The 26,975-nt window shown below is 41.3% G+C and overlaps 1 protein-coding gene across 4 annotated transcripts in view; it reads right to left on the minus strand.

Moving 5' to 3' along the window:
• Positions 1-26,975, minus strand: part of daam2 (dishevelled associated activator of morphogenesis 2) — a 95,243-nt gene that overhangs the window by 12,107 nt on the left and 56,161 nt on the right. For 3 of the 4 annotated variants that reach the window (XM_035674293.1, XM_035674292.1, XM_035674291.1), the window contains exons 5-20: positions 25,962-26,056; positions 15,321-15,654; positions 14,542-14,652; positions 13,564-13,667; positions 12,870-12,936; positions 12,595-12,712; positions 12,329-12,467; positions 9,803-9,861; positions 9,430-9,614; positions 8,418-8,720; positions 8,054-8,161; positions 6,523-6,552; positions 4,318-4,424; positions 3,257-3,341; positions 2,861-2,967; positions 1,859-1,947 (exon numbers count right to left, since the gene is read on the minus strand). In XM_035674293.1, the coding sequence (XP_035530186.1) occupies positions 1,859-1,947; positions 2,861-2,967; positions 3,257-3,341; positions 4,318-4,424; positions 6,523-6,552; positions 8,054-8,161; positions 8,418-8,720; positions 9,430-9,614; positions 9,803-9,861; positions 12,329-12,467; positions 12,595-12,712; positions 12,870-12,936; positions 13,564-13,667; positions 14,542-14,652; positions 15,321-15,654; positions 25,962-26,056 (2,041 nt within the window). The remainder of the gene's footprint in view (positions 1-1,858; positions 1,948-2,860; positions 2,968-3,256; positions 3,342-4,317; positions 4,425-6,522; positions 6,553-8,053; positions 8,162-8,417; positions 8,721-9,429; positions 9,615-9,802; positions 9,862-12,328; positions 12,468-12,594; positions 12,713-12,869; positions 12,937-13,563; positions 13,668-14,541; positions 14,653-15,320; positions 15,655-25,961; positions 26,057-26,975) is intronic. The other variant, XM_035674295.1, reaches the window with a different exon arrangement.

The raw sequence follows: 26,975 nt of genomic DNA on the forward strand, positions 1-26,975 counted from the left end.
GAGAACAGACTTGTCTGGCAAAGTCCAGGTGGTTCCCCCTCTCCACAGAGCAAACCTCAGTGTGAATGTGAAAATCATTAACAAAATCCATATTGTTATTGTTACAGTTCTTTCTGCTGTGATAAAGCATGGGAACCATTCTTCTGGCTCTGCTGACAGCATTCTGCTGGATGCAGAAAGGCCTGGCGGCCCATTGCACTGTCTTCTATTGAACTACTGGGTGGTCTAAGGAAATATAGTCTCATCTAGAGTATATGACAAAGTAACATGAATAGTAAAAGAGGATGAGAACTTTATTATGGGCACTGATGAACAGTGTGGTCTGGGAACACTTGGATCCAACAACAAAGATTCCGGAGGCTCAGCACTCACAGGATTATTCATTTGCTCGTACCTTCTTTCTGTTCCTTCCAGCCAGTAACGTATGTGAGGAGATACATTTTATTTGATCTCAGACTAGAATAGATAGACTGTCTGACAAACAGCTACAGCACACACAGAGCTGAACTGTCAGTCAGCACTCTCTGCAAATAAAACGCCGCTGCCACAAATAATGTGCCGAGAAAAGCATGTAGACCAGTGGAGAAGTGTCTTTCAAGTAGCTCTGGCTCAAACAGACACTATGACAGCTCAGTCATGACACACCCATGTGCACACACGTGCACGCACACATGTCTACGGCGCTCATTGGGAGCCTTTTACCAGAGTCTTTGAAGTGAGCTGCAGTGTTTACGAGAGAGGCTCTCCCCTCTCAACAAGAGCCAGCTTTCCAAAACAGCCTCCTTGGTAACCTGGAAGCTGGCTTCAAGGGAAAAACTACAGTGGGCCAATATACAGTCGGCCACCCGCTCTCACCATGCACACACATGCACACTTAACGCAAAGAAAAAGATTTCACAAGTCACTGTGAAAAGCATTGGTCAAAGAGTTCAAAGCTGGTGACATTTTTAGTGCTGGAAACAATTTTTTGCTTCCAGGCGTGTAATAGAGTTGTGTAAACCATGTTAAAAGTGCACTGTTTTAGGACAATATATCTGCCTTGTAAAGAATAAAGCAGCTGTTTTTGTCTGTGTTTTCTTGTTGTCAACAAATCCCATAAAAAGAACAAAACCAATTTTTTCTGAAGTGGCACATACGAGATTCAAGAGAATTCGACACGCTGTTGGCAGCTGCTCTATTAATATTTTCTACTTGTTTAGAAAATATTCTAAACAACAAAGTGGTACTTGACGTTTCACTGTCTGAAATTCTTTTTTTTTTTACTCTTTGGAAACATTTTTACATGTTTGTGAACAAAAGCTTCCCCCACAAGGAGCAGAAGAGACAGCCTTATATGGACATTTTTGGGGCGTCGATAAGGATAATGATCAAATCTCACAAACTCGCACCTCCTCGTGAACAGGTGACATTCATCAGGCTGAAACAAACTATTTACTACATGTTTGCCTGCAAGAGAGTTGGTTGAATCCTACTTGAAACACTCATGCGAAAAAGCCTCACAGAAAAACGCAACAAAAGTTTAGGATAAGAATACGAACATTTGTTTTTCAATACTTTTTGACTCTACCCTGTACGTGGCACTCAAGCCCACTGGTTCCTAGGCAAGTTCATCTTTAAAAACAGCTCACAGATATTATAGGTTATAAGTAATTTCCTAAACAAGCTGGGGACTGTAGTTTAAACAGAAGTTAATAATGCATTTGTTGGGCACTATTAGGAGGATTAACTCACATTTAAGATTTTTCAATGGAATTTGTTGGCAATAAGAAAAAGAGCGAATATTAAGAGCCTTATCCTTTAAATTACCAATAACTGAGAGTTAGGTTCTCGGCCTTTAAGTGGCCTCCAAGGTCCTTACCTTCAACCTTAGGCTTGATTTCAGCTAGACGCTCTGCAAACTTCTTCTTAAAGAACAGAGCTTGCAGTCTCTGCTGGTAGTGGTCAATTCTGATGAAGGGAAGAAAGAGGTAAAAGGAGGAGAAAAGGGGAAGAAACAAAAAGGGAGGTGGGTTACATTTGTCTACAGGGGAGTGTAAGTTCAAAGCTAGAAGTCACCCAATTGTACAAAACTCCCTCTCTCGGTTTTCACAGGCCTTTTATCATCTAATAGGCTCCCATCAAGTTGGAGAGTTGACAAATGGGTACGTTAAACTTGCCAAAATGTTCACTTGGGGAGGGAGCAGGGATTTCAAAGAGGGACCGGGGATATTAAATGGCGAGAAAAAAAAGGAAATAACTAAATCCCAGATGTATTCCTCAGACCAAAGGAGATGCGGTCAAAAGGAAAGAAAGTGGACAGGGTAATATTTCACTGAAGGAAATGAAAAGGTTTAATTATCTTGTATAAACAGTGCAGATTCTGAGAAAGGATGGAATGCAAAACAAAAGAGGCAGCGATTTAAAGCGTCCCCACCCTCTGATGTGATGGCAGTCCTCAGAGGGCAGCCATGACTTATTTTCTTAGCTAAAGGATGAATCATACTAAAGTTCAAGGCTTGTTCTTGATCCCAGCATTCCCATGATGCTTTAGAAGGTCATTCCGTTTGAACAGACATTGTGCTTTACAATATTTTAGGATTTACTTGTGGGTGACAATCTACAAGTTGTTGTTGTGCAGTTTAAAAAATCTGTTCAGACATGCAAACATTACATCTGTTTTGTCACGCAGACACTGACTTTTGTGTAACTCATATAAATTCATCACCATATCTCACCAGTCCTGCACATTACAGATCTGTGTGATTCAATGCTTTGCTGATGGTTTGGCTGCACTAAAAAAAAACATATAGTACACCTCAGAAACCAGATACTGAACGCACACATGTATAAAAGTGTTATACAGTAACTTAGACCTGTTTACCTGCTCATTTCAAAGAGGAAGCGATCAGCCCGGGCCATCCGCTCCAGCTCATGTTTGTGCTCCTCCAAGAGATCGATGTCACTTTTCTCTGGGACAAACTTCAGCAACTGCAAAGACGCAAGAACAATGTTATTCCAGATGCAAATGCATTTGTCTGTGGAGCAAACTGAAATGTATAGTACTGAACCTTTTTCAGGAAATGTGGTATTAAGTATTCTTTGAATGTTGATTACCTTTACTACTTTAGCTGTAATATTTGGTTGTCGCAATAAGGTTGTTTATTTTATGCTTCCTTGTCAGAAATAAATAAAATCTACAATATTACTTCACCTGGGCCAAGTACTACCCAGCTACATACTGCATATACATGATCATACATCAAACACTGAACCTTACCTGCTCCAGCATATCTTTGGCTAGCTCTTCCCTCTCATCCATCTCTAGGATCGCTCTCTTGATCTCTTCATTACTCATTTTTAACCTGCAAAAGAAGAAAATGGTTTATTGAATGTTTCTTGAATTACATTCATTCATTACATGCAATTCATTGCCATATTACAGACAGAAAACTGTGAGTGAACTTATACCAATACTCTGAATACTGGTCTAGACCGGCATCAAGTGCCGCAAGCACTGCCAGCTGTTTTCAGTGCATCTGATCAGTGTTAAGTGTGCTGGGTTGTGATCAATAACACCATTGTTAGTCTGTGCATCAGAGACTTATTGACCAACTGCTGACCCCATTTGGGTCTAGTTTGCACCCTCGGGTCATTTACTATTGACACGAGAGTGAGCTCAGGGACCATGCTGCTGTTTTGTCAGACAGTGAAAGGTCTCAGGAAGCCTGTTTATTGATCTGTAAAGTGGGGTTAGGATTCAAATTCCCCAATGGGCTTTGGATCAGGAGACACAGGCATACAAATGGTAACCATATTGTCGAGTGGATCTTAAATGATGACAACTGATTCCGGTTCAGATTTAGTGGGCCTCAAAGCCCCTTGGGAGGAGGGGGTCAATTTTATGTGTCCTAATTTATTCTTTATGACTTATTGTGGAGACTGATAGTACTTGAATGTTTCAAATTAGACAAAAACGTGAACACTACTCGAGAGATTTATGCTGACCTGGACAATGATTTCAATCTGTCATATGACTCAGTTTGTTCTTCTTTTCAAAAAAGTGTATGCATGGTAATTCAATTACACTGGCAGATGTCCTTGTGTGTCCATTAAAAACACATTTCCTGTGCCCGACATAAGAAGCACCTGTTTTGAGCAGCTCCACACTGAGTTATAGCTCCAAACCCTGACCCAAAGGTCACTTACTTCTCAATAGCTCACAATCAGGGCATCTCTCCAGAATTATAATGGAATTAACAGATAATTACTAACTGTTCACTGATCTGTTCACTGATGGTACAATGTAGCAGAATTAATCATTCTGGCTGGGACCCTTACTTTGAAAGCAGGATGACACAATTCTGTGCACGTCTACCGTCAATGACCGACAGCTCTTTGACTTTCCGTGTGCTGACGTATATGTCATCCATAGAGCCCGTCTCTTTCTGCAGAAAAATAAAGACAAAAAAACTGAGTAACTCTGAAACATAGTTTCACTGAGAAGAGTGCTCAGAGAAAATACAAAGCCTGCAAAATGAAATGTGTCCTCCTCACATCTGTTTGACATTTTTATCTTGTTGAGAGATGACATGACCCCCTCTAAGCATTTAACAATGCGCTAATTTGGAGCAGATATTTAAAAAAAAAAAAAGACTTCAAAAAACTCAAAAGAACCAAGGCCAGTTGTTGCAGTTTGATCACTGCCACTATCACAGTGCACAGACTAAAAGGTTGCACTCCAGCCAAATACTTTAGCTGGCCTCAGGTCAAGTTCCCTGACCTGCTTTTGCAGTCACTGACTACATGCATCAGTTCTCATGGGCCATAATGCACGTCTCATTAAAAATGATAAAACCCTAGACTGAATTGTGGAAGGTATATGAAAATTTTAGAAGAAAGAATAGAATGTAGAATTTTTTTTGAAAAGTCAAAAATTCATGAGTCACCACTGCACAATGCAGGCAGGCCTATAAACCTATCAGAGGAACTGGAAACACTCTTCAAAACTCAGTTCAGGCGGGTCAGATATTTTTGTAAGCTTCACACAAATGTAGTATTAAAAATCTACAAGGGGAAAGAATACACGTGTTAAAAAAAAAAAAGACTGGTCAGGGCTGCATGTTAAACACATTCTATTTACGGTCCAAACTTGTTTCCTGCTTGCCAGAAAATGTCCTTTTTGAGGTTGCTGGCTATGACGTATGTAAAACAGATGCGGCTTGTAAAAAAAAAGTGTCGTTTTTCCATGCCTGACCCACGGTGCCTGGCAGCAGAGTGAGGTTGGCACTGGGTTAGGGGGACAACTCCCATTTGCTGGGCCTGCCAAAACCCCTACTGCCCACGCGTTAAAGGCAAATTTGCCAACTTGTGTATGGCATGTGCACTGACTGTGTGTAAAAGGAGACTTGCCCTTTCATATTTTATACAAGTTATTAAGTGCCTTGATTGAAGAGTGGTCAGGTGTTTGGACTATTTTGTTAATCTTGTGGAAGGCAACATGGTTGAGATTTTTTAATATTTAAATGTAGGCTTTTCCTGTTCAGGTCATGATGATATATTATGACAATTAAGGCAATGGAAGAAGATGATGGTGATCATGGTAATCAACACAATAACTAAGATGAACATAAGGTAATGATGATGAAGATTAATGCAGCATTTAAGTTAGGGTTTTCTGAACCTCCACTGAGGGAAACTGGCCAAGTCTATATCCAACCAGTTATGCACCTTCTTCCATTCCATTGACCACATACTCTACACTGTTATTTCATACAGTGGTGAAACTCAAGTCTTTAAATGTGCAGACACAGAGCAATATTAGCATCTATTTGGAGTCATGTTTCTGGTGACATGACAAGCGCAAGTCCAATATTTTACCTTCCTCCACCAAGCTCTGCTTTTGGTCCCAATCCACCATCTGGCGTTTTAGTTGCTAAGTGCTTCACTATGTTCACCAGCTAGTTCCATGAACACTGGGTTTTTAGTACGACATTATGAGACTGGTGAGAGTGAACCGAAACAAGAAAGTTACAAACCAGACGGCAAAACAATGAGCTAAAAAACGCTCTAAATCTCTTTTTTCAGTCGTCCGTCTCACACATGTTTTATTGGAACAGATATGCTTCTATTTTAATCAGTCCAGCGGCAGGCAGCACAGGCTGCAAAACAGCCAACATATGGGTGACCTACAGCTCAATATTGGGTCTGAAAACTTCCTGTGTAGAAACACAGAGTACTGAAGAGTCAGGAGAGAATTCTCTGTGGGTTCAACATTACAGGCAACTGCTTTCACATTACATATAGTTATCTGACCTTGTGTTAATATTAAAATATTGATTAGAGCTGCTTTAACATTAAGATATGCAAGATGGAGGGTCATACATCCCAAAACTCTTTAAAAACAAACAAACAAACAAACAAGAAAATGTGATCACTGTGTTTACATCCTACAAGTAACACATGGCTGCTGTATTGCAGAAGAGAAAGTAGAGCACAGAAGGTGGATAAAAATGAGATAAAGTTGCTGGAAGACCTTTAACTTACCTGTTTGAAGGATTGGTTAGTGAGCAGGTCCTGCCCAGGCAGTCGGAGAGTGCAGAGAGAGACAAAAAAATTGAAAACACATGCAAAGATTAGCACTTCAAGCAGAAAAAGTGGTGGCTAGAGCAAAGAACTACAACTATGCAGACTACAAGCTGAAGCTGGGAAGACCTTCCGTGGGGAAAAAACAATAATAATCTACTGTCCAAGTCAACATGGGCTCATGGAATCTACATTGAAAGTGTGAAATATCTCTGAGCTGCATAGGTGAACAAAAAGGCGATTTTGGTTTCTGTATTTTTAAAGAGGTCATGGTTGTTATAATGTATTCTTCTGATTGCATCTACATCTGTCTTGACATGGAAAACAAGAGCATGAAAAATGTGCGCGGTAACTAATCCTACGGGGGGCGAATGTAAACAAAAGCTCGTTTTGAAAGAAAGAGCAATGACAAGCTTAAATAAACATTGCAGTATTGTCCGGTTGAACTGAATCTCGCTCTTGCCAAATGGAACCGAGTTGTCAAAGCCAGGAAGATCTCAGGTTTTTATGTGGCCATATCCATAGAGATCTGCATTTAACCGTTCGGCCTGCGCCAGTAAAAACCTGCTCTGTATAAATAAATACCCACAGTAAATCACTGTCAGCAACAACCTCAAATGACCCATTACTCTTTAATAAAAGCCTGAAAAGAGAAGTTGTGCTTTTAGCTGTCAGAAGGCTTTTAAGCATGGCAGTAAAATGCATTATAAAAGGAATTACACAATGGTAATCTGTAGAGGTTAAGTATTGCTTCTATTGAGCCTGAAAGACCTTGCTTTAAAATGTGATTACTAGAAACTCATTAGGGCATATTAACTTTCCACTTAAACTCATTTGAGGCAGAAAAATATATCAATTTATGAAACTGCACACTTGACAAGTGGTGTGTAATTAAGAGGGAAGTAATTGCTATGTAGTGTATGGTATCGCCCCAAAAGCATGCATACTGCAATTATCCTATTAGTTAGTTCCTGGTTCAACATGGTTTAGTCAATTGCTTCTTTATTTTAGTGTTTCAGTGCCAAGTTCCCTGTATCGTGACTCCTCGTGACTCCAGCGGTGTTGACTGTTTCCTCTGTGTTGTCCTTACCCATGAGCCCCTGATGACCCAGCCAGTTCCCCAATTCTCACACAAGTGCTTTGCAGATACAAGGGCAAAGCTCAAGCTCTGTGGCATCTCTACAATAAGGCATTCAGCAGTGAACAGCTGCTCATGTTAGCCTGGAGCTGGACCCTTGTACCCTCAGCCCATCACAGACATACACACACACACACACACACACACACACACACACTCACTTGTACAAACACATTGAAGAATCTAAATTCACTTGCAAACTCTTAAATTAAAACAACAGGTATGTAATGGATTTCTGTGTCTATATGTTGACGCTTGCCAAAACAAACACACACACACACACACACACACACAAACACACACTCCAAGTCATAAAACTGCATTCCTGTATCCCACTTGTTAACAAATCCAAACCTGTTGTCTCTGATAGGCTGAAAACATCTTCTCTATGTCCTTGAGGTCAAGAATCTTGAAAGCTCTCAGGTCATCGATGTCGTTCCAGATGGTGCCATTGATCATGTTCTGAACATGAGTAAAGGGACATAAGGGATTAACATTTAAACACTGACTAACATTGAGGGTACTACTTCTAAATGTTATTCTGCATTACTTGTGTACTGCGTTGTTGTGCGATTACATTAGCTATAAGACCATATCTTTACTGTATACTGCAGAATAATCATGCTCATTATATCATCAGATAGAACTATGTAGATCTGATGTAAAAGCGGAGGGATTTTTTATATATAAGGAACACATGTTCTCATTGTTCTCTCACCTCTCCTAGTTTAGCCCAGTTGAAGGACTTCAACGGATGAGAAGGCTGAGGGATGGACTTGGAGCTCATGGTGGTCGCTGAGTTAAATGAAGAGGGAATGGGAGGAGGCGGGACTCCAAAAATGGGAGGGGCTCCTGGTGGAGGAGGTGGCCCTCCAGGTGGAGGGGGAGGCGGTGGAGGAGGCGGGCAGCTGAATGGTAGTGGAGGAGGTGGTGGAGGAAAGCCAGCCGTCATAGGTGGCGGAGGCGGAGCCATGGGTGCGCCAGGAGGGGGAGGAGGAGGCGGGAAAGACACAGTGCCGCCCTATTGGAGGAGTGATGGAAAATCAAAGACAATGTTATTATGAGTTGACATTACATACATTCGTTTGGGGGTCAACAACAATGTTAGTGGTCCAGCTTGACACACAATAAGTGCATTCAAATTTAAAAGCTAAATTACATCAAAAATAAGCGGAACCCTCCAAAATAAACAGCTAAAAGTATGTTAGAAAGCTACAGATCCTGACAAAATTAGCTTAGCTCTCACAAAAAGAGCATCTTCATCAACTCCAAATTTACTTAGGCTACATGTTGTATTCTTGTTAGCTAGCGAACTAGCTAACAGTACATCAAAAACACCGCTGGGTTTGAACAGTGAACAGGACTTCTGCAATGCAGCTAGTGATTAGCAGTTAGCCCCAAGGCATAAGCTAATGTAAGCTAAGCTCATTAAGCTAAAGAGTCTCGTTTTTTCTCACTACCTGTGTCAAACATGTAACTTACAAGTGCAACAAGTATATATAACAGATTTGGAGTTGTTGGAATGAAGTGTTGACTGTTTCTGCCTTCCCTTAGTGTTTAAGCTAGCCTAAACATACCTTGAACCAATTTTGAAGCATTTTGTAGAAGTGTAAAACTCATTAAAATATAAATGCACATTAATTATATAACTTAGCAATCAGCTACCGGGTTACATTGGAGCACATCACTAACTCATACTGTAAGCTAGTATTAAAAGCAGCACTGCTCACAGCTATGTCACTGATTCGTGAGGACAGGTCCTGGACTTGCTCCCTGGCTGAGCGCAGCTCCACTCCCTCGCGCTGGAGTTTGTCCTTCATCTTGTTCAAAGTCTTCATCATATCCTCCTTCTCCTGGGTCTTGGTATCACACTCCCGCTCCTTCTTCTCTAGTTTAGCTAGCAGCTCTACATGATCTAAAAGGAAACAAATATGATGTAGATTCAGAGGATAAAATGCAAAGAGGAAAAGGTGCATAAAGAGAAGCACATAGTGATTTTTAGGCACATGTATTAAAAAACAGATTGATGGGGGATGCATGATGCATTTGATGATGCATTTTCTCCTTCAACCTGCAGAGAGCAGTGTGTCAAACAAGTTTTACCTTTCCTGAACTTCTCTGCCTGGTCTCGCCATTGTTTCACCTCATTCTCATTGACCAACCTGTAAAGCAGGAGGACAAAATGAGCACAGACACAAATTGACAGATAAACTGAGCACATGCTTGCACATATGGGTCAACTGCAAACCAACCAAGTCAAGCCGGAACACTTTGAGGAAATCCAATCATTGGATTGGAAATCTATTGATCACTGACAATAATTCTTGACTTCCTTTTTGTGAGAGGAGTTCAGATTCATTACCAGCATCAACTGGGTTGATACAGTTTGCTCTATTAAGCTGCATGACAAAACATTAGTGCTAAAATAAATCCTGCAGGGCTGAAATCAATTATATTGAGAGTTATACATTTTGGCACCTGGTTCAGCTTGGGGTTAAACAGGGTTACACAGATGTTCTGAATGCAAGCTCAATTAATGTGAGAAATGACTGTTCCTGTAAATGAGGCAATCATTGGTAGACGTTAAAAATAGGAGGTAAGATATTAAAACTGAATGAAAGAGAAATGATGGATTATCAAATGGAGTGTGTTGCGAAATTAATTTAGATGAAGAGAGATTGGAAAGTGAAACCTTGAGCACTGGTGGAAGCCATGGCTAGAGTTGAGAGAACAGACATGTATTCAGTGTCACTAAACACAGAGTATAAAATGAGAAATGAAATAGAAAGAGCATGAGAGAAGGAAATACTGAACAGGGAAAGTAGGACTGCCAATAAGGATAAAGTCACTTTACCGTGGTAATGATTCACACTTAAATGCTTGTAATCAATTCAAACGAGGAAATCCACAAGGTAATTTAAAAGTAAATTGGTCATTAATCAGATTTAGGTCTCCTTAAGTCTTGTGTTAGTGAACAGGACTGTCTGAACTTGATTACAAAGTCGGTGCTGCTTTAATTACAGCTCCAGTAACACTCCAGCTCATTAGAGCAAAAAGACCCAATCACTTTATTGTTGACTAGTCAAATAAATACCTTTACAAAGCTGTGGAAAAATGTGATTTGTACAAGAGTGTTAATTTTGGGTCAGGCACACGTGTGAGCAGTCAGAGCCGTCGTCATGGTGACCGCAGATGATGAACGACTTTGTCTCCAAGTTGTTTTAACAGTTGTTTTAACGTCCCCCCTCCTCTCCTTCTGAGCCACTGCGGCACGAGACAAACTGTACATTTTCACCCGTTAACCGCCAGGGTCTCCGGCGTGCAGCCAAAACAACAAGGAGAGCTCAGTTCACGCACCCTCTCTCCAGGCATAATTTCCTCTCAGAGAGCTTATGGAAACACAACAAGACTTTGGCAACAATGTAAAGTGAGGGATAGGCTTTGACTGCCGTGATGGATCTGCAGCGGACAGTAATGGACATCCGGGCTCAGATGCACCGTCCAAGTTCACTTTGTGTTCGCTATTGGAAAGAATTACGCTCAAGTGAGCTGATTGCACAAACAGTAGTGGCTGAATTAGTGAACGAAGTAGGAGCTAGCAGGGGCCAAGGTTTACCACGCTATATTTTTACGCTGCTTTCACCGCTGAGGCTAAACACATTCATCACTGATCTGAAGCCTGGTTTAGAAATAACAAAAAAGTGGAAGAGAAGAAAGATGGTGACAGAGTAGAATGACAGCACGTCAGAAGAAGAAACTGAAGTTAACTCGTGGGAGAACCGCACACCAAATGTATCGTATAGACAAAGCTCAGAATGCCATCTTTTAACACTACCTACACTCAGCACACACCGTGGTCTTTCGCTCATGAGCACAACTGCAGATTAGTTTAAAAAATCAGTGAAATCCAGTCCGCAAAAAAACAAATGTCAGTGATCGTTTGGAAATGAATCTCTCTGAGCGACAGTTTAAACTGTGCACATGATGACATACAAAAAACATATACTTCCAAGCCTTAATGCTTGGTTTTCCTTTAAAAAATTATAATTTCTCCCTCTTGTCTTCTGCATGAGGCCAAGTGACCGCTTCGCCGCACCTAAACATGGCTGACTTGGCCGTCCGGCCTGCATGCCCGCTTAATGCGATTAGAGCAATTTCCTTTTGATCTCAGTCTTCCGCTTTCATGCCAATTCATGCTCTTCCTCCGATTCTACCAACGACCCCCTGCTGCCACCTTCACTTCACCTCACCCTTCTGTGCAATCGCATTCTCCATTCCCATCACTGGCACAAAAGCTCCATAATGATAAAAGAGAGCCAGGCCAAGAGTGTTGAAACAGGTCTTATAACACAAGAGAATGCTGGTTTACTGTAAAGGTTTCCTCTCTGATACATGAGCACATACTGTTGATATTAGAGTTATTTCTTATCTTTACAGATTTATTATATTATATATATATATTATATTATATATATTTTTCCAGAAATGAGAGTGTGACATCTTTATATATACACTAATGTTAATGCAAAATAATTATTTGCTGTATGACAGCTGGCAATGGGCAGAGGTTGTGTGTCTGCCTTTGTATGACTTGTCTGCTGTGATTGAGGATGACGAGATTTCACTCACATGCGAATAATGTTCTTAACACTGAAGTTGTCCAGAGGGGCCGCGTCGGGGTCCTCTCCCTTGTCGTCCTGTAGGACTAACTGTTGAAGGATCCTGTCTAAGAGCTGCCAGTGCTGCAGGCTGCCACCGCCACGCTTGTCTGTGTGCGGAGTCGCAGACAGGAATGGTAAGGTGATGAGAATAAATTGATATCAGTTCAATATGCACATTCCAGAAAATTCATCTGGTAAAAGGCAAGAGAAACATCTCAGCATGCAGCTACTCACAGGGCATCTGCAGGCAGTGTTGGAGGATGGAGAGGAGGTTTGGGTAGGCGTCTGTGTGGCTCAGCTTCTTCTTAATTAGCTCAAACATGGCACCGGCACTCTTAGTATCTACATGCGTCTAATAAGAAAAAGGACCAGTCTTGAGTTATTATATGAAGTCTGACCATCAGTCTGCTTGACTATGGATAATTTGAGCCACACATCCCAAGAAGTACAGGCCCCAATATCAATTTTAATAGTATTGTAAAGCTGAAAAGTAATTCTAGGTTACTCACCATATCAAATCTTTTGGCCAACTCAGAGTCATCCTCATTCCGCACCATCTCAAAGAAGTCCAAATGCCTGGACAGAGAGAAATACTAGTGTGAGATTAAAGTATTTAACCCTAATGTTGTGTTTTGGATCCTGGAGAAACCAGGCCCTCTCTGACAACTTAATACATCTACAGAAAATAACACGTAACTTCTTGTTGGGTTCTCAGAGTCTCCAGTTGTAAAATATGAACACTAACAGAAATCCAAACAGTTTAACAGGGAGTCAGCCTCTCTGGGGTCTAACTCATTTGATAATCTGTGAATGACTTTTCGGCAAACAAAAGGAATATGTTTGCTTGTGCATAGCCCATATAACTTATATTTCCTGACTTGATGTAATAATAACAAAGTTGTATAGTAATTTTAGTAGTATTTAGTAATTTTGTCACCTTTATTAAGGGAAGAGGAAGATATTGAATTTTACTGAGATTAGAAGGAAATCAAATAAAAAATTACCGGAAAGAAAACTGTCGATTTTACATAAATAAATATATAAGACATTATTTTGATGATCTTTGGGAACCCAAACAATAAGGAAGTCAATCTCAACTAAACATAAGGGCGAAGTAATTTTCTGCTGGTCTTCCCTGAAGAATTATAACTGATGAGGATGATCATTAGTATTAGTTGATTGCTCATTAGGTCTTGCTCTCACCTATCCAGAGTGGCGTTCTCGTGCTCTCTGAGCTTGTCGATGACCGGCTGGATGCCTAACATCAGGAACTCGTACCTTAGGTGAAGCCGGAACTCAAGGTTGTCCTAAGAATAACAAATGAATCCACAAGTGGGATTAATGGGACATTATGTACCTCAAATGGGGAGATGGGTAATTAAATGTCTAGCTTGAGCCTCGGTATCTAAACCGATCTAAACTCATCAATCCCCACTATTTTAGTGCTTGCGAAATTACTGAAGGAAAGGAAGTTTGTGATTGACAATTATATTCCACAGAAAATGGAATAGCATGTGACCCTTGTCACAAAAGTGCTTCCCCATCAGAGAGAGAATACAATGTTCAAATATGAGGTTTCTAAAGGGAGGACTAACTATGGAACCAAGAAACAAGTATTTGTGGCTTTAATAAATTCTGACATGTGCACTCAGAATTTAAATTAGGGATTAGTGCACACATGCAATATCACCATCCAACCACCCCTTGAGAAATAAAACCCATTCAAATTGGGCTTTACATTTGAAGGAATATGTAAAGTAACAGACACTTTGGGAAATACACTTAATCGTTCTCTGGCGGTGCCTCTCACATGTCTCTACGGTACATATGAAGTTACAGCGAGCAGCCAGTGAGCTTAACTCAGTACAAAGACTGGATCAGTGGCAAAAGCTCCTACAGTAACCCAATCTGAATCTGTGTTAGTGAGCTTCAGAGATGCTTGTTGGTGGATCTTCTGGCCAGAGCTAGGCTAGCTTTTTCTCCTCCTTACCCCGAGTCTTTATGCTAAGCTAAGGTAAACCAGCTGCTGGCTGTACCTTCATACTGTAGGGCAGTATCACTCTTCTTATCTACCTCTCTGCCAAAACGCAAAAAAGCATTTTTTCCAAAAAATTTTGAAGATTTCGGTATTTGTACTCTAATCTAAATTTAAGCAGGTATAGAAAAAAAAATTGTGCTAACCTCCCCAGCTCCAGCGTTGAGCACAGCGTTGATGAAGGACATGATGGCGGTCTTTAAGTTGACCTCGTCTCTGTAGCGGCCTGTACTCTTGTCCAGCTCATTCAGCAGCGTCTGCATGTTCAGGATAGACAGGAAAGTTAGTCAGCAAGCGTGTTTGATCTAAAATATGTTTCAGCGCTGACAGCAACTCAGGGTCAGAGATAAAAGGAACACGACAAGAAAATCTTGATTTATCAAAACTGACACAACCTTGAAAAGAACCAGGTAACACAGGGCCAACTGTTCTCACTTCTCACACCCTTTGCTCCCCTCTTGCACTGTTCCCCGACATACTTCTGCAGCCTAATCATAACTCAAACAAACGTAAAAAGGCCTCATAAGTTTGGAATCACTCAGCTCCTGTGGTGTTAGCTTAGCCTGAGGTGGCATGATTTACCACACACCCCGGGGGGACGTGTGAGATGTGGCTTGTTGACTCAGTCCTGCTAGTCACTAAAGCACTACACATAATCTGACCTCCATAACTCTGGATGTCCTCGCCTGCCTTTAATATGGCCAGAGTGTTGATTTAACCTGAGGCCAACCGTCTGAGGTGCTGCAGCACGAGTCTCCAACTTATCAAAATGACCACAGCTTGATTTATTTGAGCATTACTCTGAAATATTTTGTCTGCCCTTTCCCATAATCTCTGTCTGCCTCATGACTCCCTTATGTTTGAGACACAACAACAATTCATGTAACGTGACAGCTGTTTGCACCTTTACACTGTTTCCCCTCACCTGAAAGCGAGTCCGCTCAGCAGCGTACTTCTGGTAGTGTGCCATGGCCTGCAGCACCTTCTTGTGTCCGTCCGGCACCAGGCACACCGCCCCGAGAATTTCCAGCACCGCCACTTTAGTCTTGATGTTCTCCGTCCGCAGGCTCTGTGAAATGGTGTTGATGCTCTGCGGGTGGGCCAGGACGTGTGCGCGGCCCTGGGAGTTGTTCATCAGGGCCTTGATGCAGCCAATGACGGAGGTGTGGACGCGGCTCTCTGACGTCTCGTAGTCCATGCTGCGCAGGAAGTTGAGGAGGCAGGTGAGGCCGTCGAGCTCGATGAAGCGTGTGACGAACCTGGACGAGGAGGGAAGGAGTACAAATTCAGAGCAAAGTCAAACATGATTAAGTAACAGAAATATACTGTAATGTAAATTAAAGATCCCCTACAGACATGTATTAAGACATATATAGACATATACATATATATAGTCTCCTTGGAACTATAATGTGTGTCTGATATGTTTTTTCTGTGTAGATTCCACACAATAAATTCTTAAGGTTCTGAACAGTGAAGCTAAAACATTCAACTGTAACTACAAACCAGCAGAAAAACATATTCTCAAGAGGAGGGGGACTAAAAATAATAAAATAATACACTTTGCTACTTGCTACAGTTTGTGAAGACTGTATGGCACTTAGGAAAAATGTCATTAACACCTTAAAGCATCTTTACATCCTGTTATATAATTTACAAGCTTTTGTTTTCCCACACAAAGTATTTATAAAAAGATATGCTACGGTGTCCTGATGGCCAATCATAAACAACTATGTTCCACTTTCATACGGTGTACAATTCCCAAAATATGATAAATAAAAACCTATGTTGCTCCAACATGAGAAACCTTTATTTCACTAATCAACAAAAAATGTAATTATTGTTCATCTTAAGGCAACAACAAATAAAGATAATCAGATAGTTTGTTCATTTTCAGAATAATAATTTTGTCCACAAAACAACAAGTTGTTATGTAATGCTCATCACAATATCCCACAGATGAAGGTGACATCTTCAGTTTGCTTGTTTGTCTGACCAACAGTCTAAAACCAAAAGTTGACAATAATAAAAAAAATAAAGTCTTCTCATTTGAAGGGCAGGAACTAGTTTGGCTTCTAAAATGACTCAAACTATTACTCATCAAATGTGTTACATTCATTCTAGGGCTGTCACAATAGCAGATTATTTTCACTACTTGATAATTATGGTCAAAAGAATTCACAATAACGGTATTGTTTTATCTATAGAAAAAATTATATCAGTCAAATACATTTCTAACTTTCATTGTATGTTGCTGTTTCTCTTTTGGCAAATGAATTTGACTCAATTGAAACCCATAGTCACCTACTATGTTGGAGTGTGAATCACAGAGCAGGAATGGAAATAAAATAATTTAAGAGGCGCTGGATTATTTACACAATATTATCATATGTGTATTATTAACAGGATTTAGTAATTAAAGACCAATGGTCAAAGTTTTTTAGTCCCTAGTATGGGTCAAGCCCTAAAAACACTACATCCTACATTTCCCACAGTGCAACCAATGGCATATTTTCATTAGACCCTCTCTTCCAGGGCATGCAGACACTCCCACATCTTTCAAACTTCACAACTTCAGTTTGTAAAGCAGGCTTTCTGTTATGGACTTTGCACAAGCAAAGATAACCCTTATGACGAGCTCCTCTTGAGTGAGCGAAACTGTGGGCTGTATTGTAAATGACCTTCCCACTCACTAAGATTCCTGATGGGCCTCATAAATGATTTCGAACAAATGAGGGCTTGTACGAGGAGTGAAAGAGGCAGAGGGAGAGGAGATGAAGAGAAGAGGACGGACACAGGGAGACAAAAGAAGGATGGAGTGAGAGAGTGGAGAGGACGGTGAGGAAAGAGGGAGAGGGTCTGAGAGTTGAGATTTATTGCGCTTCGTTGTAACAGATACATTGTTTTGATGTCAGAAGTTCCATCCCCTCCCACTGCTGTCTTGGCTCGGGCAGGCGTGGAAAAAACATGGCACAAAAAAAAATAATGTAAATCATCCAATTATTATCCTATACACTGAGGCCATGGCTCTTCTCCTGCTCACACACGATCAGCCACAGATTTATAGCAGATGCACACATAACACACACTCACACACACATACACACACTTTACCTGGCATGACCAGTAAATCTCTCAAAGAAGTATAATCCTCTGATCTCCAGCAGCGCCTGGATGAGATCAAGAGGGCCATACTACATGCATGCATGCATACAGTCAACCCTCCTTAAAAATGTACTGAGAACACACACACAAGCTTTCAGCAGACATGTGCTTCTTGTTTCATCGCAGACGCCGCAATCTCGGCCTCCTCTCAACACCGAGGTGGCGAAAAATAAATCCAATATATTAGATACGACTTGATTCAGATGTAACACAGACACTGGAACTAGAGCAAGGCAGAACTGATCCAACTGTTAGAGTTACACATCTTATATCAGTGACAAGTCTTTGGCCAGCAGAGAAGGCAGCAATATCCATACCATAGGTCTGTCCCATGAATTGCGGGGGCCACCTCAGAGGGTTCATACTGGAAGAGAAATTAAGCTGAACATCTTTGTAATTAATGTATGGAAAGCGGCGGGCGAGAGATGTTGTTCTTGGAGCCCGGGTTCAAAAAGGTGGACGGGATTCAAGGCTTCGCTCGCTGCCTGCTTCGCCTCGCTCTGCTGGTTAGCCGACAGCTTGCCAGAAACGCATCCTATGCACCACAACCCTATGCAAGTGCATGTGCTTGTACAGGAAGTAGGAGGACAGATGAATGGAAGTAAAAACACATATGGATGGCTCCTCAAAGGGTATTCAAGGGAGACTAATCTGCTGTACTGTACTGTTAACAGATCCTTCTAGTAAGCCAACAGCCAACTATTCTCTCTCCTCCTCCACCATCTTTCATTATCTTTACAGTGAACACTCGAATCAATGGATCCCATCTCCTCTGACTTTGGAGTCTCCTCGTCTTCTCCTATCCGCTGACATTCACAGCCGAGTGGCGTGCAGGCCTTTTTCTTTGTTCTTTTTTCTTTTTTTTTTTTTTGGAACAACCACTGCATACTTGAAAAGCCGCTGGGGTTGCGTTTAAGAGAGCGAGAGCTGCTGCATACAATATGAGCAGCTCAGGCAGAGCTGAACAATACGGAGGCCGAGCCAACCACACGCACACACACATTAAGTTCTTCAGGCAGACAAAAGAAAGAAGCGAGGAACGTAACTTGGAATTGGACGAGACTAAACAAAAGCGACAGTGGAGCGAAAAAATGACTGCAGTGTGTGTTGAGTCGAGGCCAGAGATGGTCAAATTTAATGTTAGGTTTGCTCGCTTTTGATCGAAATTTAAACAAAACCCAGAGAATCCATTTAGGGTCATATAATTTCCATTGATCTAAAAAGCGTAAAAACCCCTCAACCAGAGGCAGACAATATTGTAAATGAGCAGGACAGCGCAGGAAACTAATCCAGATGCTGAAATTTCAAATCAGACATTCATTCCAACCAACTGGACTTTTTCGAGGTTTGCTGCGCAGGCAAAACAATCTTTGAACTGTGGGTGACCCTGTGTGTGGCAGACAGTCGGTCGAGAGTTCATTCTTGCCTCAAAGCCTAACCATAAAAACGTATCACACACTCATGCAATCATGTGCTCTCTGCCTCTCTTGCGCCCTTCATTTAATCACCACGTTCGCACACACTCTATCATCTCTTTTAAACGTCCACTCACCTACGTTCAGACAGGACACACACACAGTCTTGCTCTGCTATAAAAGGGCTCGAGTGAGGACAAGGGCCCCGGGAGGTTCTTTAGAGGTGCTGCTTTAAACTAGTTGACCGAGGTGTCGGCAGCGCTTGGAAGAGAAGTCATATGATATCACCACGGCTCTCACTCAAATAAATGTTACTTGATGTGAGGCCCAGCATATACGTGTGGTAAAATAAGAGCTGAACAAAGGGCAACACACATAAAGCTGACACACATACGCACACACATACACAGATCACAATAAAACCCCTGGCCAAGGTGAACATCTGTGAGGTGTATATCATGGCATGGAGGGAATGGCTCTTATGGACTCGGTTTATTGTTAATTCTACACGGAGAGGACTATGTCTGTGTATGTGTGTGAGAGACTTAGACCGAAGTGGGCCATGTTTCCACAGTGGCTCCTGTGACTGGTTTAAAAAGCCACAGGGTGGAAGTAATGAATTACATTTACTCCTGTTACTGCGACAAAGACGTTTTATTGTGTACCGTCATTTTTTAAATTTTTATCTCAAGTATTGTACTTCAAGTAACGTCCTGACAAGCCAAATGAGCAGCTGAAACAGAGAAGATCCAGAGGGGAGACACAATTAAGGATGGAATCATAATGGGTTATGATTAATGTTACCATTATTGTTTCTGGGCATAGGTTAAAAAAACGGTTGCATCCAGTGATGGAGTAAGTACTCAGATCTTCCACCCAAGTAAAAGTAATAATACCACAGTGTGGCAACCAATAAGCCAATAAAAGTCCTGCATTCATTATGCACTCATTATGCAGAATGGCCCATTTCAGAATAGTATAATATTAGATTATAATTACTTATCACTGAGCATACATAATGTTGCAGCTTGGGGTTATTTTAACTACTTCACTGCTGGGTAGATGTATTGGTTAATCATGTTTTGTATTAATAATCTAAACCTGCAAAGTAACTACTCATATAGATGTCATGAAGTAAAAAGTTTAATATATCTTGAAAGAAGAAATGTAGCGGAGTAGCAGTAGCCATTAGCAGCAAATGTAAATACTCAAGTACATGAGTAAATGTACATCATTACCTTAATTAATTATCAACCTTAATTAATCACAATCACAGCTTTGATGCACCACCTGAGGAGCATGCTAAGTGACCCAAAAAAAAAAAAGCCGCTGTGTATTGTTGATACATCTGTGTTTTCTGCCTTGGTAATGCTTTATTCTGCCGTTTATTCAATGAGAAGTGGCAGATTATTTTATTTACGTATGCTTGTTGCACATTTCAGTGTCTTATTGTCATTGCTGTTCCATTTCTGTTAGCATGACGTAGCTCAGCTAGTGTATAGGCTGACATGTTAATGCATTTATTGTAGCTTAAAGGCATTTTTATTGAATATTTTTATTAAATATTCTAGCACTTTCCACTTTCCCTGGCCTTAGTACACATAATTTGAACAACCAAAACTAAGGACACACGTTTCACTTCCATCTAACTGTGTTCTATGTATGTATGTATATGGTTTTAAGCAGGATGTATATAATTACATGAAAAGCAAAACCTATTGGGGATCAAAGTAAGAGCAGAATACAGCCCCCCTTTCCACCACCTTTGTCCTTCTATCCATATGTTTATTGCCATTCCAACACAAACCTCCCTCACCAGCATGCTCAGTTTCTCCCCCTCTCCACCTGCCTGTATCTAACCACCTGGCACCCATTTCTCTCCATTTCCCCCTTAAATGCTAAGTACCAAGGGGTGAGAAATCTGCACTCTGAGAGAAGCAAAAACACTGTTCCATCCAAAGACTGTAAAGGTGTGATACTCTGCTCCCCCACTAATATATTTGGTAATATATGAAAACAGATATAAAGTTCATTCTCTGTTAAGCGGAACCTTTTGTGAGATCCGGCGGCAAAATGTTTTGAAGGATAATATTTGCATGTGGTGGTAGTGAATCGTCCAAAAGGGCTATTGACACAGGAGCAGGGGGAGTGGCTGCAGTCGACTCAAGTCAATATTCTTGCTGGAAGAGATTTGCAGAAACAACGTCCAGAGAAGCCGTCTTGGGAAGCATTGTGATGCTCTACCGACATGAGCCCGGGACTTCAGTGCACTCTGGACCAGCGTGGCCTCAGTGACCTCCAGGAAAGCTTCATTTCCTGTCCTCCTGCAGCCATTTCATCACGGAAATGACAGTGATTGAGGTCACGTCTTAGATACAACAATGCAACAGATGTAAACATCAGCGCAGATGTGAAGATGAGCCAATAGGTTGGAAGTGCTTATGTAAGTACACTTAATGGTGAAGTTAAAATACCACAGGAGAGAGTATAAATGTTTAAATGTTTAGAAGCTACATTAAAATGTCTGCAGACTGTGCAGATTTAATTTGACTCTGTGTAGAGGTTTGTGTTTGCACTTTGGCCCTCATATGCCCACTTGAGTAGAGATTCAGCTTTATGTGAGTAAACACACAGCCCCAGCGTGATGGTTCAAGCTTCATTTGACTTGCGGGTAAACAAACAGCAATAACTACTGGCAGAGAAATGAGATTAGCTGTGAATTCAGCCAATTTTCCAAATGTCTCAGTTTTATGGCTGTTTATGATTAATCAATAAGACATCTGGGCCATTAAATTGGTTTAACGATTATGACTATTAAAACAATTTCTGGTAAAAGGCGGATGAAGTACAGCATCACTCACAGCAAGAATATACCTGCTGCATGCTGCCTGCTGCCTCTCGCTGTTGGAGGTTTTATACAGTCCAGCTGCTCTGTAATGAAGTGCTGTGATTTCATTGTATGTCATCCTGCCTACTTGACTTCACATTTCCTACATTACCCACAATGCTTGTCATTTTCAAGACATTGAATTGTTGGGGCAGCTGTAGCTCAGTCTGTAGGGACTCGGAAACAGGAGGGTCGCCGGTTACAGTCCGGACCACAGTCTGGACTGTGGGCTGGTTGCTAGAGAGGTGCCAGCTCCACCTCCTTAGCACTGCCCGGGTGCCCTTGAGCAAGGTCCCTAACCCCTAACTGCTCCCAGAGCGCTCCTACATGGAGAACATCACTCCACCATCTCTCCACATTTGCATGTCTGTGGCATGATTGTATTTGTGTGAAAAGTGTGAGAAAAAAAAAATTCCCCATTAGGGATTAATAAAGTCAATCTTCTTCTTTACATGCCAAGGGTAGAGTGTAATAACAATACAGACAACAAAGGTTATGACAAAGAAAAAGCAGAAATACAGCATGTCTCAAAATGCAGGAACTTAGTGGAATAGTCAACTTTCATCATGTGCCTTACTGCATTTATCTGCAGAAGACAATGAGTACGTTATCTCCTACATTTCAAAGCAGCTGCAGGAAGTGTAAAAATACACAAAAAATGTTTTAATCAATGTTAAATCAAATTTTTTTGAGAATTCATTTTTCTCATACTGGGGGATCATAAGCTGATCAAACCTACAATAACAGATTTTTTTTTTCACTCCTTGGCAGAAGAAACAAGTTGTAAACACAGCATTGATATATTATCACCTTTTAAGTTGATCTGGCAAACAGCTGCTTATTGACACGCTGCTACACATTGTAACAGATATACTGCAGTTGTGTTTGTGTCCACCTGATGGATGGAAGTCCAATATTCACTCTCCGTTTATGGGCTCTAGCACCTCCTGAGGGACAAAACTGACTCTTAAGCTGCAGCATGCTCCACTAGCTGCTCACCACCTAGTCACCAGCTGTGAGCAGGTATAGTGAGCTTTTAGAGCTTTTCAGCAACAGCTGCCTGCTGCAGCCAAAAATAATGCTTTGAGAAAAGTGAGAGTGGACCAGAACAGTAAAGTTGTGGCCGGGCGGCTAACCAGTGAGCAGTTTTTACTTTCTTGCTTTTTTCTTGAGAAACACAATTTATACTTTTGCTCAGGGATGCACCAATCCAACTTTTTCTTTCCCCTATGCAGATATCTGATATCCAAAATCACACTTTCAGCAAGACCTTGTCCTGATCTAATATCAGTTTTGTCCTTTTCCTTTCATATTTGGCATCATTACATAATTGTACATGCTATCACTTTCATTTTAAGGTAAACTAACATGGCACAAGGACTGCCAGGGATTATCTGATCTGTCTAATAAGATCAGTATTAACTTAAATAAAAAATACATTTGGTTGAACTGCTTAAACCTCATGTTCACACCACAATCATAATCATGTGATAAGAAGACCTTTCTTTATTTTAAGGGGTCACAAACCAAAAATATGGCGTTGTATAAATACTTTTCATTTTGAAATTGTTAACCCAATGCAGATATTTTCAATGAATTAGATTATGCCAAGGCTGGCACGATAAAGAAAATATACACCTTTAAATAATAATAAGCCTGTGTCAAAATGACATCCCATATACAGTAACACACAGCAGAACATATGACCAGAACATGTCACCTTATCATTCAGTGGCTCATAATCAGCTTGTGAGTGAGAGTGACAACAGTGGGTGGCTTGCTGACAATGTGCTGCTTTTGTGCGCTCTGCCTGGCACCCTGCATGCCCACCATGTGTTTGAGTCCTGTGGCCCTGCAGAGCGGGCTAAGAGCACAAGGGCACCTCTTCACAACCAGGCCCAGCTGCCTCTGTGAAATGCCAGAGGGGAGGAGGGGGGGGGGGAGGCCATTTCAGGCGGTCATCCAAAGGCAGGCATGAATCAAAGATGAATACAGGCAGACACCACCATGTCTCCCAGAATGCTGCCATAAAGGCATACAGTACACCCCCACACAGAGGGACACAGAGGTGACACATAATTTAGGTGAACCTAATGGCCACATTGAACCACACAGTCCCCTAAGCACTAAAGCACAAAGTCATGTTTTGTGCTCTAGTTTTTTGCTCTAACCACCGATTTGTCACAAATGCGAGACTTGGCGGGACATTAACACACCGCCCGGGCTTTCCCTGAACACCCATATTCTGTGGGACACACCTGCTACCCACATCACTGCTACAGTGCTTAAAAACATCTGCGTGCTAATGAGCAATAACTCACTCTGAACAGAATGGGTGCAGGTGCATTACTGAATAGTGCTGATTGACTCATTACAGCCACTTTTGATGAGGTAAATTAACTACAATTGAATACAATACAAGGAGTTAATGAGTAAGAGACAAACAAAGTGGCAACAAAACTGCAGACTATCAAAATAGTGCAAAAATGAAAATATCAATATCAACGTGAAGTATCTGAGACTGGGCTCGGGTAGATATTCTCCATTTCCACATGCTGTCGAAAAACTATTTTATGATCATGATCATATTTACAGTTTGAACTTTATGCGACAATTTGCACCTGGATGAGGAAGTATTCATAACTCTGCCTCAGTCCTGAGAAAAGGCTGCTTTTTATCCCTATTTTTTGATCGCGTATCTTGAAACACAACATTTACAGATTCACACCAAAATAAGCATTGTGCAGAAAACTGTCACCTTAAATAAGGAAAACTGCTGCTCCTGTGTTATGTAATTATTCAGTGTAGTTTCAGCTTCACCAGGGTTACCAATAAAGGAATATTGTGAGTGTGTTGTAATACGCCGTTACAAGACAGTATTCCACTAACTGGATTTTTCTTTCCCGACAATGAAAGCCTGAAATAGTCCGTTTTCATAGCGCAGTTAATGTACACTGGGTGCACACGTCACATTTGTATTCACCATCTGGAATAGCATCAGAGCAGATTTAGATGATAAATCACATTTAATGAGTGTATCCCCAATTTTTCTCCCTCGTTTAAATATAACTCAAGAGGGTAATAAAAGCTTAAATCCTTCATTCAGAGTTCTATGAGTTCTAAGAAATCTATTGATTTCAAAAAGGTTTCCTTGAGAACTTTATCATTAAATTCTTATAGCACCTCAAAATCACACAGTTAAGTATGTAAGTGAGTGCATACATTCGTTTTTGTTTTGTTTTTTCAATCATCCATATATTTACGCCATTTACTTAAATGTTATACACTTCGTTCTTAGGTAAAGATGTTTAGACTCAATTTCACATACTACGCATATATACACATATTTAAGGGACAGAAGCTGAAATAGTTCCACAGACTTTTATTTTGGCCAAACAACTTCCTGCAATGTGTCTGGACTCTGGGAGCTGATTACCAGCCTTACTCCCAGTTACAGTGGTTTGGACACCCATACATACGCAGACACAAACACAACCATGCACACACACTTGGCCTACAAACACACACACACACACACACACACACACACAACCCAGACGTGACCCAGACAATAAGGCTGCCCTGGGTTTCTGTCACTCTGCACATTAGGTCTGTCACTTCATAGCTCCCCTTGAGAAAACTCAACACCCCCGCTTTGGTCCAGATCACTGCATCATACGACTGGCACAGGATGATGGACAGCTTTAAAGGGGCTGCTGACGGGGAGACGGAGGCGGTTTGTATTAGTCGGCTGTTCAATGTCTGTTGCATGTTTCATTGTGGTGATGAGTGAGGCCTAACAGCTGCTGATGACCATGTCCAGGGAAGACAAAAATAGGAGTGTAGATCTTAAAATAACATTAATTGGGCGACTTCCAATTGGAATTAATTAAACCTGCTCCAGCCGTGACAAGAGACAGACTTCACTGAAAGTAGATCTTTTCTGTAGCATGTTATATTATAAACTTTAATGTAGTTGGCATTACTTCAACAAGTCAGATAGCAGGAATGCACGTTGTGAAGGTGAAGCGAGCAATGCAGAGCTCTGCGCTGTCTGCAGCAGAGGAAAGCTTCTAGTTGGACGGAGAGATTCACTTACCTCATTGGCTGAGTCCGAAGCGCTGTCTTCAGATCTTCCACCACCTTGTTCCTCATTTCCATTTCCTCCTCATCAAAGGCAAACAGGGTCTGCATCTGCAGGAAAGGTGAGAAATGAAAGTGAAAACGGAATTTAGAGGAAAGACAGCTGATTAATAGGCTATCGCTGAAATTTGGCTCAATAGAAGGCACAATTTGGCAAGCTACCTGTTGGCAAGAATTCTGTATTTTTCCACTTTAAATTAAGAGTCTTTCATTGTTTCTTAATCTTAATTTGGCAGCAATTAAACAGCAACAGTACATATTTCCTCCTCTTTACAAGCAAATGTGCTTGTTTCAGTTAGTACTAGCATCACAGACAATCAGAGCCTCATTAGTAGGCTACTGTTTCAGGCACCACAATCCAAACAGATCATGTGTATTCCCCCCCCTTCCGATGACATTTTCCTTTTAAAGAACTGTTTGAAGCTATACGACATGCCAAAATAAGTCATGCGGGCGATTAGCCCCAATCAAGCTTACAATAAATGATTAAAAAAAACAAAACACTTAGGCCGACAGTGGTGTTAATGCATTTCTGCATCACTTAAAGCCTCTCCTCAGCAACATCAAAGAGCTGCTGTGCTCCCATTAGTCAGGGCCACAGGGCTTCTGTTTAGCCTCTCCAGGCTTTTTCCATGGCAGCTCACTGCCAAGTGCTAAGGTTCAGCAGTGGAGTAAGCTAGTCACAGTGACTGCCCATTAGTTTACCTGAAAAAATATTAGCTTAAATGTGACCCTGTTTTCCAATCCTTAAACCCTTACAAAGGCATATTTTGGTTCAAATATTCCACAGCCAGACAGTACTTTTTGGACCAACAGCACTAGCTAGCTGAAGCCTGACCCCATGTTTGACTACCTAACAACAGCTCTGGTCTGTCCGGTGTGTGAGAGTGTTTAATCTAGAAACAGTGCAGTCAAAACATCCATCGCGACGACTTAGCCTCAAGTCCAGATGGTTCACGGACCCCCGTGC

The sequence above is a fragment of the Morone saxatilis genome, unplaced genomic scaffold, assembly GCF_004916995.1.
Source record: "Morone saxatilis isolate NCDOM2014 unplaced genomic scaffold, NCSU_SB_2.0 Contig3, whole genome shotgun sequence".
Lineage (NCBI taxonomy): Eukaryota > Metazoa > Chordata > Actinopteri > Moronidae > Morone > Morone saxatilis.